The sequence below is a fragment of the Clupea harengus genome, chromosome 15 (genome assembly GCF_900700415.2).
Source record: "Clupea harengus chromosome 15, Ch_v2.0.2, whole genome shotgun sequence".
NCBI classification, from domain to species: Eukaryota; Metazoa; Chordata; class Actinopteri; order Clupeiformes; family Clupeidae; genus Clupea; species Clupea harengus.
The window spans coordinates 24,838,462-24,861,181 of NC_045166.1; the positions used below are offsets into that span (position 1 = coordinate 24,838,462).

At 41.2% G+C, this 22,720-nt stretch overlaps 2 protein-coding genes across 3 annotated transcripts in view; both read left to right on the forward strand.

Annotated features, from left to right (window-relative positions):
- The window catches only part of ppp2r5a (protein phosphatase 2, regulatory subunit B', alpha isoform), a 58,848-nt gene extending 56,725 nt beyond the window's left edge, over positions 1-2,123 (forward strand). For both annotated transcript variants that reach the window (XM_031581164.2, XM_031581165.2), the window contains exons 13-14: positions 157-258; positions 669-2,123. In XM_031581164.2, coding sequence (XP_031437024.1) covers positions 157-258; positions 669-888 — 322 coding nt within the window. In that variant the 3' untranslated portion in view covers positions 889-2,123. The remainder of the gene's footprint in view (positions 1-156; positions 259-668) is intronic.
- A 3,104-nt stretch (positions 2,124-5,227) lies between these two features.
- opn8c (opsin 8, group member c) lies at positions 5,228-12,395 on the forward strand. The gene is made up of 4 exons (XM_042709917.1): positions 5,228-5,562; positions 9,733-10,026; positions 10,553-10,869; positions 11,318-12,395. Exons 1-4 carry the CDS (start codon positions 5,445-5,447, stop codon positions 11,840-11,842), a joined length of 1,254 nt encoding a protein of 417 aa, XP_042565851.1. The 5' UTR covers positions 5,228-5,444; the 3' UTR covers positions 11,843-12,395.
- The last annotated feature ends 10,325 nt before the right edge of the window (positions 12,396-22,720 follow it).

Sequence of the window (22,720 nt, forward strand, 5' to 3'; positions counted from 1 at the left end):
GAAATGTTGTTGATGAGTCTTATGCAGTGAGTGTGATGACCCTTGATAATGCTGCTTAACCTTTAATCGTGTGTGTGTGTGTGTGTGTGTGTGTGTGTGTGTGTGTGTGTGTGTGTGTGTGTGTGTGTGTGTGTGTGTGTGTGTGTGTGTGTGTAGGACGATCGTAGCATTGGTGTACAACGTTCTGAAGAGCCTGATGGAGATGAACAGCACTTTGTTTGATGAGCTCACCGCTTCCTACAAAGCAGAGCGCCAGCGGTGAGTCATCACAGTCTGTCAGTCGGTCCAGTTCCTCCCGCATGCATGCTCCTGTCTTCTCTCTCTCTCTCTCTCTCTCTCTCTCTCTCTCTCCCTCTCTTGGTCTCTCTCTCTCTCTCTCTCTCTCTCTCTCTCTCTCTCTCTCTCTCTCTCTCTCTCTCTCTCTCTCTCTCTCTCTCTCTCTCTTGGTCTCTCTCCTGATACTAATAGCAATATCAAATTTCTGCTGTGACAATAAAATGTTTGAGATGATTATGCCAACCCCCCCCAGCCCCATGTAGAGGTGCCAGTGTGTAACACACACACACACACACACACACACACACACACACACACACACACACACACACACACACACACACACACACACCAAGGTACTAATGCAAAGCCTCCTTCCTCTCCACCCAAAGAGAGAAGAAGAAGGAACAGGAGCGTGAGGAGCTGTGGAAGCAGCTGGATGAGCTCCGGCTACGTGAGACTCAGAACAACAGCCACGGAGCGCCCAACGCACAGAATAACAACAATAACAACGCCAACGCCAACCACCACGATAAGAATACCGCCACCGTCGCCGCACACGACGGCATCGGCACGGCCACAGAGCAGGGCACTGCCATGGAAACCAAATGACACCAAATTCTTTTTTTTTTTTGACTACTTTTCTTGCCAGTCTGAGATTGGTGTGTGACTATTAAAGCAGTGGGGATTTTTCGGGAACAGAAAAGAAAATATAAATATATAAAGAGATTATATTTCATGAACAGTTAAGACTATTTTTGGATGTTAACGTGTGGCCACAGTATATTATGAAACTTTTAACTTTAATTTTTTGGTCTGATCAAAAGATTTATCCTTTCACATCTAGTTTCTTATCTGAGAAATGAACTTTTTTCGTGATGTTTAAATGTATTAAATGTGGGAGGAAAGGTGGGAAAGACAAAAGACTTGAAAAAAAAGTTTCTGATTGTGCTGCACTTATTAGACAGACTCCATAAATGGCTATTTAAAAAAGTGTCTATTTTATATGTGCTTCTCTTCTTCTTCACTGCTGCCAATGTTGGGGTGCAATTTTTTCTGGCTGGAGGAAATTTTGTGTGTATGCATCTGAATGTGTGTGTGTCTGTTTAATATTAGTTTATAATGTTGGTGAGAAAAACATTATGAATGAACAATCGTATGAGGTTCTGGTTGGGGGATATTTGAGAGGGTGCACACTGCAACTTTGCTGGGACACAACCCTGAGATTATGTGTGCAGTCATGAACTATTTAAGTATTAGACCTGCTATAGTTGCTGAATGTGCATATGGAAGTAAAATTAGGCCAGCTGGCATCTTTTTTCATAAATTAAGATTAATTAAGGGTGGTAATAGACCAGAGATGAGCCATATATTTTCCCCAGAGTGTCATTTTAATACATTTATATTTTTTAAATGGATGTTTGAAGTATTACTCTGCTTAAAAGAGCGTTGTGGTGGCTAATTCAAAATGTTAAGGCCTTGGTAATACATTGTACAAGAGTACAAAACGTGGAAATCTGCGCACAGGTGGTGTGGTATAGGTAAATATTTGATGAAGATGCAGGGAGATCATGTCATGACGAAATACCACCTTTGGATTGATTTCCACGTGTGTGTGCTCCATTTTGTGCAGTTACTGGCCACTGCAATCTCACTAGGCAAGGATGGAAAGGGGGTCGGTGTTATTCAGGATGAACGTCTGTTATCTGTGTGGCTGTCTAGTCTTTCTGTCAGTGTACCATTCCAATCTCTGTGACATACAATCGTGTGGGGGAAGTTGTTTTGTAATGAAAGACCTTAAATGGTTTTGAACACCGTCGAAAAATAAAGTCTACCTTATGTTTCTACTCGATTTCCTTGCTCCTTTTTATTTCCAGTTTTAGAGCACTTCCAGGTTTTGACACCTGGTGGCACCAAAACCCAGCTAAACAATAAAAAGCGGTTAACGTGAGCAAAGTCAAAGTGTTTTATTTGTCACGTGCACCAAATAGCTTAGCGTCATCAGAGCAGTGAAATTCTTGTGACCTGGCAGGCAACATCTACGCAGTAGAAGGGCATACAAAATTAAAATATATGATATAACAGAGTAACAACAATTTAAACTTAAATGAAAGGCTAGCAGCAGTTTACAGGATGTAGGAGTGGGGAATATTAAATAAAATAATATTAATATATATGTAGTAAGTAAGGTAAGTGAGTTGTATGAGTGGGGGAGCAGAATGTACATGGCGATGACTGTCCAAAAAAAGATGTCCAGGGGATGACCATAGAATGTCCACATGATCAGTGGGTCAGTGTTGCTGGTTCAAAAGCCTTACGGCCTGAGGGAAAAAGCTGTTGGCAAGTCTAGTAGTCCGTGCCCTGATGCTGCGGTAACGTCTACCAGACGGCAGCAGTGTGAGAAGTCCATAGCCTGGGTGGCAGTGGTCCTTTATGATGTTCCGTGCTTTTCTAAGGCATCTTTTGTGGTCAATGCCTTGCACGGAAGGGAGATGGCAGCCGATGATACGCTCCGCTGTCTTCACCACCCTCTGCAGGGCCTTGCGATCAGCAGCAGAGCAGCTACCATACCATGTAGCCTGAGAGGACGCTCTCAATGGTGCATCTGTAGAAGTTCGTCAGTGTTTTTGCAGACATGCCAATCTTCTTGAGTCTCCTCAGGAAGTATAGGCGCTTTTGGGCAGTTTTGACAGCCCAGTCCGCTTGCCTGGACCAGGTAAGGTCATCTTTGATGAACACACAGAGGAATTTGAAGTCGTTGACTCTCTCCACTACAGCTCTGTCAATGTGTATGGGGTCGTGACCTCCCCTCTGCCGCTTCCTGAAGTCCACGATCATCTCCTGAGTCTTGCCGACAGGTTGTTGTCTTGGCACCATGTTACCAAGCCCCTTACCTCATCTCTATAAGCGGTCTCATCTATGGCACGTGCACAGATAGACCCCTAGTGGTGCTCAAGCACCTGCCCTTTTGCCCTGGATGAGAAAAGTGCCCTTTCTGCTGGAGCCAAATTTTTTCTTCATTCATCAATATTTAAGAATGAAAATTACTCTCTCTCTGTCATCAATTCCCCCCAAATGTGTTTTGATATATGACGGCGCATTTATTTGAGTTCTTGTGAGAATTTCGCCCCGACATGGTCCGCGGCGCTCACAAGCCCCATGCGCCCCTCCCTCCTCCTCCTCCACTTAGTGCTTATGCAGTGCTGAGCGCCCGGCCAAACGTCTGCAGACTTCTTCTCTGACCCGCAGCATCAGACAATCGGTGTTTGTGCAATCCCCCGACGTTGTTTGGTGATAAATTAATCACAACATTAGCGCCGCTGAAAAAATTACGTCGCAACTGGTCCGACGTTTCCTAAAAAAATAAACAAATACAAAACTCACGAAATCCGTGATTTCAAAACCTTGTCCAGCTGTTTACTGACGTTTGTCATGTTTAATGAAGAGAGAGAGGGAGAGAGATACAGGCAGGCAGACAGACAGACAGGTAGGCAGGCAAACAGGCAGGCAGGCAAACAGGCAGGCAGAGAATTTAAAGGCAGTTTTACGGTTCTACAAATTAGACAGGTTCACTAGTTTTGTTTCATGTCATTATTGAAATGAAAGGTAGGTCTTAAGTTGAGCTACATGACAGTCTGGTGAGGTATAGTCAAAGTCAAAGTAGCTTTATTGTCAATTACTTTGCATGTTAAGACACTTGTGGTATATTATTAGTGTAATGCTGCTTATGCTATATAACTCAGTCAGAAAACAGTAAAAAAAAATGTGTGTGTACTGTCTTGTCAGCTTTACAGACATAATGTAAGTCACTCTTGATCATTATGCACAACATTGATTTCTCTCATTTACAAAATGTGCAGCATAATGCCAAGAAAAGAGAGACTCAAAAAGCAGGACAGGGAACTGCAGCAAGCAGCTCAGGGTAGCAGCTCTCTTATCTTGGATCAGTAACCCTACCTGGTTCAGAGGAGCCCATCATGGATGAGGAAGGATAGACAGAGTGTAGGACTGAGTTATGTTCAGGGGATAATTTGAGTTAGTTTGTTAACAAAAATACATATTTAAGTTGAGAATATCCTACTGTGTTTTTTATTATTATTATTTTTTATTTCATTAATAATTTTGGCGATGGGTGCCCTTTTTTTGGTTTGAGCACCTGCCCCCCAAAATGTCTGTGCACGTGCCTGATGGTAGAGATGAGACCCAGGATGGTAGTGTTGTCCGCAAACTTAAGGATGACGTTGGAACTGTGTGTTGCCACACAGTCCTGCGTGTACAGCAGGAGGGCACTGAGTATGCAGCCCTGAGGGTATGCAACCTCACCTCCTCTTCAGGGTCAGTGAAGAGGAGGTGAGGTTGCCCATTCTCACCACCTGGGGTCTACTCGTAGGGACTGCAGACTGAGTTAGTTCACAAATGTTATTGATATTGACTTGGTTGTAGTTCCTCGAGTGTTCATGTGTAAATATATGGAATCGACCTGTATTTATTATTTTCTTTCTCCATTTCAGATGTGAACAGCTTTTAGGCTACTGACTTCCAAATTGTTGTCAGCGATTAAGGGGGTGTTCTCTCCCGGGAGCGTGCTTTTCAGTTTATGACCTGTTTCTCTGGGGGTATAATCTCAAATATCAAAGAATTTTTCTGAACATCAGCAGTGGAAAAGTTCACACACTAAAGTATGGCTTTGGACTCAAATTCTTTGGATAGCGTGGAACACCTGCACAATCTTCCGTTTTAGCATTCATTTCATGTATTTGGACAGTTTATTATCTCTATTATTATAATTCTTTATAAATTCTCTTTATTGGTGAAAATGAATAAACGTGCGTATAAGTTAAAAGTCAATCTTTTGAAAGGAAATACATTTTACAAGTTCTTTCTTGACCTAACAATAATCAAATAACCTCAATAACCCTTCATCTAAGGGATAAGTGTCTTGGTATCACAAGTGACTTATTCAGCCCTCTATCTGTTGTCAGAGACTTAATGGTGATATGCTCTGTGTTGTGGCTCTGCCCAACTGGAAAGTGCAAAAAGTGGCGCGGCACCTGCACACGGGAATGGATCTTTAGCCGCACAACCTCTCGTCATCACAGGACCTACTTTATAAATGACCGGCTTCAAGGAATCTGTCTTCGTGTCATTGTCTGGGGAGGATCGAGAAAATGGCTTGGAGCTCACCTGAAAACGGGACATTAGATTGGACCAGGAACATCTCTGTTTTTACCTCCAAACTTTCACCCACGGCTGATATTGGAGTGGGCATTGTTATCCTTATCGTCGGTGAGTTATATTGCTTCTGAAGTCTTGAATCCGGTGTACGTGCATGGCAAAAATTCATCTGAGTTGCTCCGTTATAAATGAAAAGCTGAGAGACTTTTCAATATTGTTTGAATTCAAAGACTGTTTGTTGAGAGAAGAGTGAAAATGCCTGGTCAGTTACAATAAAATGGTAATACGAAAAGAGTTCTGTTATAGCTCTTAATTACTGGCTTGAGGAAATATGTAAACTCTTCTGTTATCACATTCACATTCAAATGATCTTTAATGGCATGGCAGATGTGTGCACGTGTGTTACTTTAGCATTCAATGGCGTCACAACAAACCATTTGAAAATTACCTGAAATCTGTGTGTACATCTCTCTCTCTCTCTCTCTCTCTCTCCCTCTCTCTCACACACACACACACGCACTCACTCCACGATGCCTAGTAGAATCATGACTATAAATGTGAAACGTAATTGTTTATGATACAAATATTCTCGTATTTATTATTATTGTAACCGAGCGTTGGCACTTAGTATTATTAAAATAAGAATGACACGGGCTTGGAAGTGAAAACAGTCTCGTTTACTTTGCAATCAGACCAGAAGTGACTTGGTCACAACGTGAGAGCTGGAATTAGTGATGTGTCGTTCGTGAACGATTCGTTCATTTTAGATCCTTTTTAAGGTAATTGGCTCAGACTATTTGAGAAGTCTTCATTTTACTGCTGTTGAGCACAGCCTTATGCCGTAAACCGTTTGTGTCTGAGCATGCGCATGAGCATTGACTAGGATCGGGTAGAGGACTAGGATTGGGTAGCGACAGTTGCCATAACAACTGTAGCAGTACCTCACGGCAGCTAGCAGCTAATGCTAGTTAGCTAGCTGCTACATTAATTTGCTTAGTCAACAGCTAATCTTAGGTGTGACATCACACAACAAAAACAAGCCAGATTGAAAGAGTTACTGTATACTATGCAGACAAACTAAAACATCTTGATGGATAAAAGCTTTTTATTTATTTAAGCCTCGGAAAACACATTGAGGAATAAGACCCTCATTTACAATGGTGCCGAGGGTACAATGAATAGTTAATACATTGGAAAATAAAATAAAGAAATACAATTAAAAAAATAAGTAAATATGCATATAAAATAGTACAGGAGTACAAGGGAACGATGATAAATAACAATTTTGAATATTCAGTAAAATACTATGGTTGAGTCAACAGTTACAATCATTGCACGAGAAGTCAGTTGTACATGTGATAAGATTTAAGAATTCTCTTAGTGAAATAAATGAGCACAACCGTAAAGATTTTTGGACCTCATTCCAAATGTAGGGTGCCTTATAACAGAAGGCTGTCTTCCCCAATTTGGTGTTAACATGTGGCAGATATAATGAAAGCCAGCTTTGAGAGCGGGTATTGAGGGTATTACAGTTCCAGTGTATGAGAGAGGAGAGATATAGTGGCATTAGCCCAATGATCGTTTTGTAAATGAAGGTCTTCCAATGACCATCCCTTTTTTCAGACAGGGCTGGCCAGCCAACCTTGTTATAGAGAGTACAGTGGTGTGTGCCATAGCGGTCTCCAGTGATAAAACGCAGAGCAGAGTGGTATACAGCATCCAGGGTTTTTAGTGTGCTGTGGGATGCATTCCCATAGATTACATCACCATAATCTAAGACTGATATAAAAACAGACTCAATAATGCGTTTTCTGGCTGGGAAAGTAAAACAGCACCTATTTCTGTATAAAAAACCCAGTTTTATTCTTAGCTTTTTTACGAGTTGATTCACATGTGGTTTAAAATCAAGCTTCTCATCAACCCAAATGCCTAGGTACTTGTAGCTGGTGACCCTTTCCAGAGCAGTACCATTTCTAGAGCAGAGTTTTAAACTGTTAAAATCAGTGCTTCTAGCTTTAGTAAAAATAATCCATTTGGTTTTAGCACAGTTAAGGACTAGCTTCATTAAGGACTAGCTATATGTATGTTGTTGTCCAATGTCAAGTCTCTATTTGATCATGTGACGATACAATACGCTATAGTTAAACCACTTCGAAGGTCACGACAACCTAGTTCATTGAGCACGGCACAACTTTACTCGTAGCAATGCCTTTTAAGCATAAGAGTGGAAGTAGAAAAAGGCAAGAGAGAAAAGAACAGGAGGAGAAGGTGGCAAAGCTGCCTAAATTAGATTATTTTGGCTTTTTAACTAGCCTGTCAACTAGTTGCCAGCCCACGGAGTCCGGCACGGACGACCCCCCCCCCCCCTGCTTGCAGCAGCAGTTCAGCTGGGATCAGCATCGCTGCCCTCAGTGGTGTGTCAGCAACCATGCAACAGGTAACCTAAACACTAGTGCTCTCTAATATTATTACTTTATAACAATTTCAAGGATAAGAAATGTTCCCGCTGAGAGTCAAACAAGACTTAGTTCATTGTGTACACACCCGTCGCTTCTGAAATATGTAAGGTTGATTAATTACACTATTAAAAACACTATTTATATCGATAACAAACATCTTTGTTTAGCGGTTTTTTTAGACGCGGGGGCGGAAGTAGGGAACGCTACGATAGTAACTAGCGTTCACTAGGGGGGCCCGTCATAATATCTGGGCCCGTCGTAACTACGTTACGCCACTGATGGGCGCACTCCAATCTTGCCGATTTACGACTGCTATTTAGCGTTCTTAAATTCTGTTCAAAGTTAAGAACGAATCCCAGATGAGAAAACTTTCATGAATGCCAGAATTGTCCCGGGAATTTCGTAAGTGGAGTAACTGCGTTCGAGAATGAGGTCCAATGTCTGTCAACTTCTTTACATATCGTGTAGCATAGCGGCAGTAAAAGCGGAGAGAGGAGGAAACAGAGAGGTGGAAATAGACGAGTGTGTGTGCTTTGTCCAAAATCAGCCTCTTTTTAATCAGCACGCTGGTTAAGCTACTAACTAATGATTGTTAACAAGCTCAAGTTTGAGCTTTTGGACAAAGCAGGAGAAATGTCACTTTTCATGTTACAAGTTTGTGCTTGTTGAACAAGTGGTGTGATAAATGATTTACTGGCTTTTACTTGTAGAGGTTTTACTGGTGTGGTTGGTTTCCTCACAATCTGACACGTCCCCCCTGTCCCCCGGGATCTCTTCCTATGATTCACTCACATGCACACACAGGTACATGCACTTTCCCTTAAATGTAGACAGACACAGCAGATGATCAAATATGCTGTTTCATTGACCTTAAGGCAAGATAAGTAAAACTCACAAACTGAGTTATGGACCCCAGTCACTCTTGAGTGCTGTATCTCAAATGGTTTTAATGAATCAATATTGTCTGTCTTTTGTCATTTACTCAAATCTCACTTAGAAGTTTTTACAATTATTTTCACACTTGTCTCAATACCATGTCCACCTTTTCAAAACCTATTAACACAGTGTGCTTTACAAACACACACCTGAGCACATCAGTTAACCTTTCATGCGAAATGCACTTCAACCACCAAAACACTTCATATTTCACCCAAAAGTGACTCGTGCAGCCAGCAAGTCTACAGTGGCACTCGAAATACAATGAACTGAAAAACACAAACATCTTGCAACATTGAAAATTGCATATATCATGCGTTGCCATATCCTCTATTCTTGCACAACTTAGTGACGCATTGCAAAAAAATGAAAAGTATGTATGTACGACACTTATTTACAGTATGTATTGTCATACCAAACAAATACATCTCAAATGCTGCAATGTTTTATGACAGCTCTGTGCTACAATTTCTGTGGTGTTACAGAATGTGTATAAATGCTTTTCAATTCACAAACAGCAACTCAACATACTACCAGTCCACTACAGAGTGTCTGCAAGTCTACAAAATATGCTGTAGTTGTACAGAGCTTTGCTGGTGGTGTACATTGACTGAGACGGGTACCCATGGATTTCAGAAGAAGTAATAGTAAATACTTTAGACATACTAAAGTATCCTCGCTTTAGTTCACATAGTCTAATGTTGAATGGTGAATGTGTCAAGTGTTTTGAAGAAATGGACATGGTATTGAGACAAGAGTGAAAATGATTGTAAAAAAAAAACTGTAAAGCAATCTTCTTGCTTCCTGTGTCTAAAACCTTTAGGTATTTGTGTTTTTGACAGACTAAAATAATTGCTCATGAATTGCCCTCCTCCTCCTTTAACAGTTCTTCTGTCGGTGCTTGGTAACGGCACGGTCCTGGCGACCTCGTACCGGCGCCGGCATAAGCTGACTGACTCGGAGCTGCTCTGTGTGAACCTCGCCCTGGCAGACTTCCTAGGCTGCGTGTGCTTCTACCCGCTCTCCCTCATTTCCTCCTTCCATCACGCCTGGCTGGGAGGCTACGCCACCTGCGTCTACTACGGCCTGGGCTGCTACATCTTAGGACTGTGCGGCATGTTTACCATCGCCGCCATCAGTGTCATACGCTACATCAAGACCTTCCATGGCGCTCTCTATGGTAAGACTGCACTCGCAGCCTCAGGTGGGAGCTTATGTGCCTTGATAGATACAAGCAGGCTGTTAGAAGAACTATTAAAATCAGATGGATCATCTGAATGAACAATGATAGACATACAACACTGACATGAATGAACAATGAATAGATTACAACTGAGATAAATCACATGGAGTCCTTCACTAAAATTGTCAGTCTGTTATGTAATAGGGTACTATTATATCTCTTCCGTGATGCCTGAAGGTGCATATATATTGCTATTTATGTGAGATTTCCTGTTTAGCAAGACAGTGCTACCTTGTGTGTGACATCTACAAACCCAAAGGCCAGCATTGGAACACTAATGCTTCTTTGGTCTATAAAACAAATCAAGATATCCCAACCTTTGTTAGCTTCTTTTATTGATAAATAAATCCATAGACCTGCATCTAACTGTCTGTCTCTCTCTCCCACTGTCTTTCTGTCTGATTCTCTCTCTCTGTCAAAGTATTTATGTATCTGTCTGTTTATCTTTACCATGGTTTGAAAGGCGCTAACATGCAGCTGCTGTGCATATCCACGTGGCTGCTAGCGGCGGTATGGTCCTTCCTGCCTCTCTTTGGCTGGGGCGAGTACGTGCCCGAGCCCTATGGCTTGTCCTGCACCATCGCCTGGCGCCGCTACCACACCTCGGTCAAGGACGCCATTTACGTCATCTGTTCGTTCGCCTGCTTCACACTGGTGCCTGCGCTGCTCATCGTGGCGTCACAGGTCATGACCTTGCGTAAGGTCTACCGCATCACCAACTTGTTGACAGCGCACAGCGCTCGCTCCAACCTCAAGAGGACCGAGAAGCGCTTATCTGTGGTGAGAGAGAGAGAGAGAGAGAGAATAGATCCCCACAGGAAAGAATGGTTCTACAATTGGGTAAATAAGAGTGATGAATAAAGCAGTTCATTGGAAAAATCAAACAATTGTACTAAGTGACAGATTGATGTACTTCTCTATTTAGGTATAATAGTATAGGTATGTGTGTAAGCGAGAGTAAGATGGACATAGAAATGGATGGATGGATGCCTTACAAATGAATACATGGAAAAATCCTACAGTGAAATTGAATGACATATTATCATTATGCACACAAGGAAGGAAGCTGGACAGATCCATTGATGCATAGATTTATAATTGTCATTATAGATGTCCATGTATAAAATATTGTATTCCCTTTGATCCATATATGCACAGGTGTCAATCTGTCAATGTAGATATATGAATATATAAAACGTTACACTCTTTTTGACCCCTCATTCCTCAGATGTTTTTCTGCGTCAGCATGGGGTTTGTGGTGGCCTGGGCTCCATACGCAGTGGTCTCCTTCCTCTTCATCTTCCACACAGAGGCCATGTACATGGCCCCATCTGGCTTCGTCTTTCCGGCACTCTTCGCCAAGAGCTCCCACGTCTACAACCCCCTCATCTACTTCTACTTCAACAAGGCCTTCCGCCAGGAGCTCAGGGGCCTGCTCAGGTGCCTCTTCCCGGGCTTAGCGTCCAGGCGCGTGGGGGTCCGCCAGGTCGCCAGCCAGGTACCAGCACCAGCCATCCAGATTCAGCTGCAGGAGCAGCAGGAGGGGGGAGGCAGGGGAGTGGGCGGGGGTGGGGGTGTGAGGGGAATGATCAACCTGGTGAAGTCACAGAGCAGGAGCAGCAAAGGCTCCTTGTCCGCTGGAAGAGAGGGCCACTCTAATGATGTGTTCGCCTACTGCAGACCCAAGATCCGAGTGGTGCCGCTGGTCCTGGGGCCCGGGGTCGTCCGGGAGTTCCTGCCCATCTCCACCTGATCAGCAGAGGGCGCTGTGAGCTGTGCTGTCAGAGGGGAGGAGGATCTGGGCCCAGACAGAGGGACTGGGCCTGGCAGTTGATCTACAATCTTCCCTGAAGCAATGGATTGCAGTCATGACTGTAATGTTTGTGCTGATGAGAGTGGAGAGCTTCACAAGCCCATGGCAGAGGCAGTGCAAACTTATGCTGGGAAATTGTTACCACGACTGAGTTATTAATTGAGTAACAGACATTTTCTACATCAGTACTATGTTGCAGTATTACCTTGCTTACCTTACGGAGGTAGTGATTGAGAATGGTTACAGGTTGTCTTGATACGTCTGTCAACATTTCTTTTGTCTATTAAAAGATGCCATTAAGGGATATGAGGAGCCAGGTCTATATAGCTGAAGCTGGATTTGAACAGCTAAAGAACACTAGTCAGCCAGTATTCATTTAAATAATAATAATAATAATAATTCATTTAATTTATAGCGCACTCTATATTCGTCTGAATCTCAGAGTGCTACAGTAAAAACATAGTTAAAAAAAACATGGTTAAAACAACCTATAATAAAACATAGTTAAAAAAATAGTTAAGAACATCGTAAAAAAACAACAAAAAAAAAACATAGTTACAAACATAGTTAAGAAGATAGTTAAAAAAAACATAATTTACAAACATAGTTAAAAACATAGTTAAAAACATAGTTAAGAACATAGTTAAGAACCTATTTAAAAACATAGTTAAAAACATAGTTAAAACATAGTTAAAAACCTAGCTAAAAACATAGTTAAAAAAAAAACATAGTTAAAAACAACCTATAAAAAATTACTAATAAAAAGTTTTAAAAGGTAAGAAACGCCTTTCTGAATAAAAAGGTTTTTAGGCCTGTCTTAAAACCGTCCAGTGTCTGTGTTGCCCTTAAGTGGTCAGGGAGGCTGTTCCACAGGCGCAGCGCTGCCGAGCAAAAGGCCCAGTCGCCCATAGTGCGGAGCTTGGTGTTGGGGACGCGGAGGAGCAAGCTGTTTGTGGATCTGAGGGTACGGTTGGATGTTTGGGGAGTGATGAGTTCTTGTAGGTAGGGGGGTGCATGACCATTTATGCATTGATGGGTGAGTAGTTGGACTTTGTAGTCAATACGGAATGAGACAGGGAGCCAGGGTACTGAGTGTAAAATGGGTGTTATGTGATCGTATTTCCGGATCCTGGCAGCGCTGTTTTGGATGTACTGCAGCTTCTGGATGTTCCTGCCAGTAATCCCAGTGAAGAGTGAATTACAGTAGTCCAGTCTTGAGGAGATAAAAGCGTGGACGAGCTTCTCAGCATCTGGCAGGGATAAAGTGGGGCGGAGTTTGGAGATGTATTTGTGAGCATTTGAGCATTTATGTGCTCAGGACATCCAGTGCTGCCGTTGTTGAGTTGTGGACAATACGTTTATTTTCATTCAAGGTCCCTCAAACAGACGTGGAAGCATAATGTACAGAGCTATGATGAGCTAAACACAGAGTAGATCTATCACTGCATTGTAGGCTGTGGCCTCAATGCCCATTATTCCCAGCTTTTATGCCAGCCTGTGCGACAGTTCAGTCATCTCACTACTTCTGTGTTGACCCACTCCACTGATGTTATGTTCTCTTCAGAGAGACATAAGGGAGATACGTAAATAGAAAGTCGTGTGTTGATGATCATATCGTCATCAGCTCATTTGAATACATTGAATGAAAATGTTGTTGTCGGTTTTGCAACTTTGCCCATTTGATACTGAATTTTCTTGATTTGTTTCACCACCACTGCCTGCCTTGATCCTGTGATTACAGGACTCATATATGAAGGTGACTCAATTTGGTGCCTGAGCACTGCTTGGAAGCACAGAAATATGTCCAGTCTTGATACCTTTTGAGTGTATCCCTGTCTGTATTTGTAATTACTGTCTAAAGTTTCCATTGTAGTGTAACTGGACACTATGTCCACTATTAAAAAAATAAACAGAATGTGAAAACACATAAGCAGAAAGAAAAACATTCCTTCCTTTGCTTAGAAACCACCTCCAGTGCTTTCTGAAAATGAAAATTTCTGTACTTTCTGAACATTTTTGACTGCGTTTCTTGTCTTGTATCATCTTTTAGAAGTAACTGAAATTAAAATTTGTTTTGCTCTCATTATGCAGCATCATTGTCAGTGTGTAGTATTTGAATGTTCTGTCATGTATCTCTAGTTCATTTTTACAAAAAACTAAAAAATGGCTACATTTAGACTTTTCATTGTGCTAAAATAAAGTTTTTTTTGTGTTTGATGCACCAGTCTTTAATTCATTATTGACTGAATGAACTTGAATGAAATGAGAACATTTTTGTAAGTAAAACAGCACACAGTCTTCTGTAACATGTGATTGGTTGGTAGTTGGAGAATACAGAGCGGGGAATTTGAGACCATTCCTCTTTACAGAAGCTCTACAGATTGTCCAGGGTCCTAGGTCCTCTCCTCATCCCACAGGTTATGTATGGGGTTTAGGTCAGGGGACTGAGATGGCCATTGCAGAAGCTTGATTTTAGTTGATCTGGACATATGTTTTGGATCATTGTCCTGCTGAAAGATCCAACGATGACTTGGTTTTAGTTTCTTGGCAGAGGCAGCCAGAGTTTGATTTAAAATGTCCTGGAACCCTTGCAAAACGGACAGTGACAGTTTGAAGCAATTTCAGATGCAGAAAAAAAAATATCAAGTATCTGGGTTGTTACATTAGTTCAGACAAAAAAACAGTTGTTTAAAGACCATTTTCTTCCCCTTGTTAAAGAGTTTAAGGAGGATGTTAAGCAGTGGCAGGATCTCAAAATCAATCTAATTGGAAGGATAAACCTTTTCAAAATGATGTGGCTACTAAAATTCCTGTTTAAATTCCAAACTATTCCTATAACTCCACCAAAATCTTTTTTCAAGGACTTAAACTCCACTCTGTCTTCATTTATATGGTCTAATAAAGCAAGTAGATTGAAAAGAAAACTGCTGCACTATCCAAAAGAGGAGGGAGGCCTAAACCTTCCCAATCTTGAGGTTTACCAGGTAGCTGCACAGATGTTCTATGTTGATCGTGTAATCAATAACACAGACGAAGATCCATGGATAGAGATAGAAAACAATCAATTACAAAAAAACAGCCTACTAGTAGCTCTCTTTTCCAGGGACAGGGTTAAATCAACAAACTTTATTATCAACAGTACATTAAATGCTTGGAACAAAATCAAGGGAATTCTAGGCCAAGAAATAGGGCAACCTAGACATATACAGATTTGGAAGAACTCTTCAATAAATATCCAAAATTACAGTGGGATATGTGGTCAAACCGTGGTATTCAGAAGATATCACACATTATTAGACAGAATTCAGTTCTACCCTTCCGGGAACTAAAAAGTCAATATACTTTAAAAGATGTAGAAGTTTTGAGGTATATGCAATAAAAAAACTGGATTAATTCCAACTTTGATTTTAGTATGCAGGTTAGTCCAGAGTTGTCAACTCTCCTAAACCAGGAGGGGAAAAGGAAGAAGCTGATAGGCTCTGTATACAATATCTTGATAAAAAAAGGAAGGCAGTGACCAGCTACTAGAAAATATTTATAACAAGTGGACTTAAGACTTAGGATATAACATGAAAGATAAATGGAAGGACTGCTTGACTCTTTCATATAAGGTAACCACTAATGAAAATTTGCGGAAGGGTCTGGAAGGGGGTGAGTGGGTTGGGGAGGGATTGGGATAGGGGGGTTTGATGAGAGAGATATAAGGTAGAACTGAAGGGGTGGGGATAGATGGGACCACCTATGTAGTATGATAGGGGAAGCATGAATTACTAGAAGATAGCTTAAAATGATGGGTTTGCTTGTAAAACTGGATGCTTCCTTAAATGATTTGTGATTATTGTAATTCCTGGTACCCTTTCATATTTTCTGTTACCTTCTTACCAAATAAAAATAATTATATATAAAAAAAAATCCTGGTATTTCAGAGTCCACGATGCCATGTACCTTAGATTCCCAGGACCTTTGGAGGAAAAACATCCCCACAACATCACAGACCCTTCACCATACTTAAGAGTGGGGATCAGGTTATTTTCAGTATAGTCATCCCTCAGTGATCCTTGAGGATTTTATGCCTCTTTTATCATCCTCCTCACGGTGCATGGGGACAAAATAAACTTGGGCCCTCTTCCAAGCAAGTTTGTTGCAGTTCCAGTTGATTTGAACTTTTTAATTATTGCCCTTCCAATAGACATGGGCATTTTCACACATTTCAGCGCACTTTTCCCTTATTTGATTTGTGTGTTCTCATGTTGAAGAATGTAAGGTCATTTGGCCCTCTGTGTCACCTCATATTTATGCCACAGTTAAACAGGAAGTACTGCTCTGAAGTTTCTACTAAGTTTCTAACATTAAAACCTTAAAAAATATTTTTTTTTTAATCATCTTTACCAGGGGTGGCAATAATTGTAAAGGGGACTGTAAATGCTTTTTTAAAGATACCTCCTAGGGGGGGGGGGCACGGTGGCGCAAGCCGATAAAGCCCCCCCACTTACGGGCTACATTGCCCGAGGGGACACAGGTTCAAGTCTGGCCTGATGTCATTTCCCAATCCTCTCCCCACCTCTTCTCCACCTCGCTTCCTGTCATAATCTCAACTGTCCTATCCAAATAAAGGCATAAAAAGCCCAAAAATAAATCTTAAAAAAAAAAGACACCTCCTAGGCTCCTAATGAAAATGAATTAGGTTTCTAATGCAGTCAGGTCTGGCATCCCTTTGATGTTCTATAAGATTATTATCTTTCTTTGACCCTTTGCCTGTGATGATTCTCAATGGCCTACCCCCATTCCCATACAACAATTGGTGGCTGTCACTCACACTTCAGTTTGCTTCCTGACACTGGATGTTTGAGCAGTGGCAGGATGGTAACATTTCCTTGTTACCATGATAAGATTAACATTTAAAAGATTATGCTGACCATATGTTTGGTGGTCGCAGCGGCTGCTGCTGTCGTGTTTCTTATGTTCTCGGGCAGGTTATACTGTAATTCCTTACAAGAGCCATAGCAACCGCAAGTGTGACATGAGAGACACAGTCACACACAAGCAAGCGAGCATGCACGCGAGCACACACACACACACACACACACACACACACAGGTTGAGATACAACTTGAATATTGTACCACTGACTGCTTTTACACTGTTAAATATGAAAACAACAATGACAGATGTTAGGGCTGTCAGTTTATTTAGGGGTGTCCTTATTGGTCTTTGTGGTGTGATTTAATCTCTTTGCATCCATGCCACCCCATCTGGGAATAAAGAGTGTGCCAAATTAACCAAAGGCAAATGAACTCTTTTGTATGCCAACCTGGGTTATGTTAGTGGTCTTCTTTCCCTCCTTTCTCCAACAGGATAGTCTACAAATGCCACACGTGATGAAACACGAGGCTACCGGTGACTGTAGCCTACAGTATGTACAGTGACTACCTCATGAAGCTGACTGAGAGAATGCCAAGAGTGTGCAAATCTGTCATCAAAGCAAAAGGTGGCTACTTTAAAGAATCTAAAATATAAAACATACTCTGGTTTGTTTAACACTTTTTACTACATAACTCCATGTTCTTTCATAGTTTTGATGTCTTGAGTATTCATCGACTATGTATAAAATAATAATAATAAAAAAGAAAAAACATTGAATCAGAACGTGTGTCCAAACTTTTGACTGGTTCTATATGTGTAGATATACTTACAATATGGGATATCTCAGAGACAGAGAAAGAACCTGATGCGTAACATGCAAAGCAGCAGTGCCCAGTAGCCCACATGAATGGAGGATGCATAAGATAGGAAAGGCTGGGACCTATGTTTATATTGATGGGTGTGAACAGCTGGAATAACCTGAAGGCAATCTCTTTAATGCATCTGTTGTGGAAAATGCACTGGTGTGGTGCTGCAATTCTTCTTCTGCCTCAGTCTAACTAAACTACAGTATGTGAATAGAAATAAAACGAAAATCATTATTGTGTACTCTTTACATCATGGACGACATTTGTTTACTGCGGACTGAGCATTAAATTCAAGTCGGACAAGCTACACTACCTGTTCCCAGATGCTTGAGTCTTTTTTAACACAAAACTATCCTTTTTTAAAAGTCTGCCAGGATATGTGTTACCTTTGAGGATATCCAGGATTAATTTGCAATAACTCATAACACAGTTTGCCACTGCTTCCTTGCTAATACAGAAATATGATGCACCACCCTTTCAATAAAGGGGACATGATATTTTTTGCCAGATAGATAAATCAGACTTGGGCATGATGGTTTGTGATTGCTGCTTGCAAATCTTCCCTGTCTGGGAAGAACATGTCACCATGCATATGTAACCAAAATTCACACTTCCAGTCCTCCGTGTCTCCGGATGTTCCGGAGTTAAAGACATATAATCGTTTTTTTTTTTTGTTTAACTTTACTAAATACATAAATAAATAAATAAACATAATAGGTGAGGAGACGTACACTAAATCCTGCTACTGCCACGCCCCCTCCGGCTACTACACTACACAATCAGCTGAGTTTTGATCACACACACCTGGCACTCACCTATTTAACCTTCTCACTCCCCTCACTCCGGTGTCTGGTCTCACATCACTTATGGAATACTCTCCAAGTCGACACAAGCGCCAGAGCTACACTCACGCAAGTTTACGCCGCGACTTCCAGATCCTTCTGTCTTAGTCCTGCGCTCTGGTGCCGTTATGTTTCCGTAGTCCACGACTCGTTTTGTGTTCAAGTTTAGTCTTAGTTATCCCTTGTTTAACCGTTTGAGGATTGCAGTTTTGAAACCTGATCTTTTGTGCTTTTTAGTTACGTTCAAGTATATCTTCTGAGTTTTTGTTTTTTGTTCCCGTTTTTCCCATGTCCCTTGGCTGTGACTGGTTCAATAAACTTCCATCAGTCCGTCTGTCGTCTAATGTCTGTGACTCATACATTGTTTTTTTTGTTTGATTTGTGCAGATGAGCATGTCCCCTGATAGAAGTGACACAAGATCAACAATCTGCCTTTGAATTCAGTCTCTCGAGCACTGTTGATCGAATAACAGATGAAGTGGACTGACCCCATCAGTTTTCAAAACCCCTGTATTGATTGAGTTGGTCTAGTATGTTAAGTCAATTTCCCACTTTAACCATTTGTCCAGGCTAATGTAGCCACTCACAAAGTAAAGGTAATTATTATGTAATAGGGATTAGCACCAAAAGAACCTTAGAGGTTTTGAAATGGTTGGAAGACACACACACACACACACACACACACACACACTCATACACACATCACAAACATAGAAATGGTCAAGAGGATTTTTCTTTCTCCATATGTGAAGGGAATAAATTGGTTTCCTTAGAGATGACACTCTACTGAAATACATAGTTTGGAGTCCCTATTGTTCAGTTAGCAGAGACTGCCGACCATGAGAGGCCTGTTAAAAAAAAAGAAAAGCTCTTCACAATGTCACAGGACTACTGCTGCTGCCCAACAAAACCCTTACCAGCCCCTACCTTCTGTCCATTAACAAACTGAGGTCACGAAGAGTGAATATTGCGCTAAATGACAACAGTGGCCATGTTTCCAGTTTATTGAAAGCTTTTATCGCCTATGCAATGGCACAAGGGCACTTGGAGGATGTTTCTGTTGTTCAATTCATTTTTGTCCTAACCCCAGAGGATACAATGCTGGGCACACAGAAAAATGGTCTTTGTGGAATGACTCAGTTGTACTCAAATAATGACATGAACAACATTGTTACCGCAGATATTTATTATCCTGCTCAGTGTGACAGTAATGCACACAGACACCCTAATTCTAGTGTGCTTCTGAGCAATACTTAACTGAGGGGTGACTGTCACTAACAAGCCTAACAAGCACAATTGGCAGATAATGGGAGTAGACGATTGGTTTGGGCAGGCGATAGGATGGAATGGAGTTCAGCATAGTTATGTTACCATAATTGCCCATTATCACCCATTTGGTGTGCACAGCATGATTACCGTGAAACAAGCCCAGATTGGTTTTGCCAAAGACGATGACATCATACTATGAAGTGCCGAGGCAGATTCCCCGAATTTTCACACAAACCGCCCTCACAGCGCACTGCCAAACGACATATTCATGCTTGATTTCTGGCCTGTAATATGCATCGGCTAATTCTCTGCAGGAAAATTCCATTAAGGTTTATTTGACACATAAGGTGGAGAATTGCTCGGATAAATTCCTGCCATAATATCGATTTGTATCTCTAGTTAATTTTCAGCTTGGTGCTGGGCTTTGATGGATTAGCTTCTGTAGGTTACACTGGTGACATCCCTCAACCCACATAATTGGCCTAAAGTGAGTTTTATAATACAGTGAGTATAGTGTGAATGGCTCAATCAAATGTTCTTCTGCTGTGAAATGTTTAATTATAGTGTGTGCTCAGATATCAAAGGGATTTGATAACTTCAGTGTATAGCTAATATCTCAAGAGTGTATCGTGAATGGCTCAATCAAATTGTCTTCTGCTGTGACATGTTTAATTATAGTGTGTGCTCAGGTATCAAAGGGATATTTCGCTCTACACCTCTCGCTCTCACTATTTCTCGCTCCCACTCTTTGTTTTTATTGGATGTGAGGTGTAGAGGTTCCACAGGTCCCCTCTGCCCACCGGGTGATTGACAGCTCTGGGTTGAGCCTGTTTGTTCACATGCCCGCGGTTGAGAAGGTGAATTCTTTGGTTACCATCTCTTCTAGTGTTAGCGGATGAATGGTAATACGCTTTGTGATGGTTTTGTATTATGACACTTTGCTATCACCAGTCTTCTGATAAATCCTGATAACATCTTCCTCCAAATATTTTCTCTATTCTATCTTTTCTTTCAGTCCTTTTTCACACGTTTGACTCATAGCCCTCAGTGCTTGGAATGTTGCTTGAAGATGTGGAATTGTCCCTAGCCTCGATATTACTCTCGCAATATAACCCTTGCTGAGCCGTCTCATCCTTGCTGCTGCACACCATGTCCTATTCATTTCAGAACATTATTATCTATACACATCACAGCAATGTCTTTCTCACACTTTACCGGAAATCCACTCAACACATGCACTGAGAGTGACCTGAAGAAGTGAGAGACAGGGTGAGAGAGATGGATTTACATTTACATTTCATTTACATTTAGCAGACGCTTTTATCCAAAGCGACTTACAAGGATGTATACACATTTTACATTTACACTGATGGCACACTGCACATCAGGAGCAATTAGGGGTTCAGTGTCTTGCTCAAGGACACTTCGACAGGGAATTGAACTATCAACCTTCTGATTACCTTCTGATTACTAAACGACTTCTCTCCCTCCTGTACCACTGCCTGCCCCTGGAGATGGAGAGAGAGAAAGATAAAGCGCAAATAACTCAATATTGGCAAAAGACTGCTGTTTGCCTAGCAGGATTTTAAAAGCACTTCTATTAAGAGTAAAATGCCATGAAGGTATTAGTAGATGTTATGGCACGACTGAAATAAAAACCCTTATGGTATTATATAAACCCAGCAAAGCTATAGGTGGCAGACTCTTGTTCGCTCTTCTTTCCTTTCTTCTTTCACTCTTCTTTCCTTTCTTCTTCCTTTCTTAACTTTTGCATATCATGCACTGGTATTTCCTTCAGGAAATGCATAATCTAATTTGTCATTGTTATGTGCCTAATGTAGGATTTCATTTGGACATCTTAAATACTGTCACAGATTATTATTAGACTCTTTGCGAGAGAGGGAAATTATTTCTCCATTTCCCTGTCCATGTCATTTCCCCCATATTCTGAGCCATCACAGGCAAATGAAGATCTGATGTACTCCATGCCATCCTTTGGAAGATCAATTGAAACTAATGCACAATTGTCCATTGATGATTAGGTGGCAAAGAAATGGAGAACTGACCGCCTGATCTCACGGCATGTTCAGCAGAGAGGATGAAAGGCAAAAGGAGAATATGCTTGTTGAAAAGGTATGGTGGACAGATATATATATATACAGTAAATATAATTAAAAAATTCATAATCAGTATAAAAAATAGGTATGAAGACTGATTCACATTACTTATATGTTATATTGCATTAGTTTGTATATTTTGGCTATGGAAACTTCTATTAGGATTTTGTTTACCAAGACAGCAGGAGGAGAAATGCCACTGCAATAACACATATCCTGTCTCATCCCGTTCAAGGTCATGTCCTTTTGGCTTACGTAAGTGGTAGTATTTACATCAATGCATTTAGCAGATAAGTTTATCCAACAGAACTTACTGTACTGCACTGTACAGTGTAGATCTTCAGCAGTATGTGTGCTTCCTGGATATTGAACCCATGATCTTGGTTGCTCTACCAGTTGAGCGACCGTCTCGTATGTGAAAGGACATGATACTGGCCCTATATGAAAGTGTGCAAGCAGTGGTTTTTTCATTTGAACACATCACAGTTTCTCAGTTGCTTTGGTACATTTCCCAGAGCAGATTTAAACTTCGACTGCTTACTCAACCTCCGCGTTCTCTAGTCATTTGTGCACATCATCACAGGAATTTCTTACTATTTTGAACATTTAGCAGTCGTCTGCTGTTTAGTCTTATCGCCCAAAACATCTAGGGATCTATTCATTGTGCAAGCCATGGAATGCAAAATGGGTTCAACCAGTTATCATTATGTGTCAACCATACGTATGCGTCATCAGTGTCAGTGACTTGCTATTTTCGGTATGTTTGCAAAATGACTTGTCAATCAAACCTTGATTGTTTAGATGTGGTTGATGAGGATTGATTCAATTTGTTTGAAGGAAAAGAATTACTGTTAAACCTCA

Bases quoted from the DNA above. Each gene is read 5' to 3' on its own strand.
- opn8c (XM_042709917.1), top strand. From the start codon at position 5,445: ATGGCTTGGAGCTCACCTGAAAACGGGACATTAGATTGGACCAGGAAC. The intron at 10,027-10,552 runs GTAAGACTGCAC...ATGGTTTGAAAG, and splicing joins CTTCCATGGCGCTCTCTATG to GCGCTAACATGCAGCTGCTG. The intron at 10,870-11,317 runs GTGAGAGAGAGA...CTCATTCCTCAG, and splicing joins CCGAGAAGCGCTTATCTGTG to ATGTTTTTCTGCGTCAGCAT.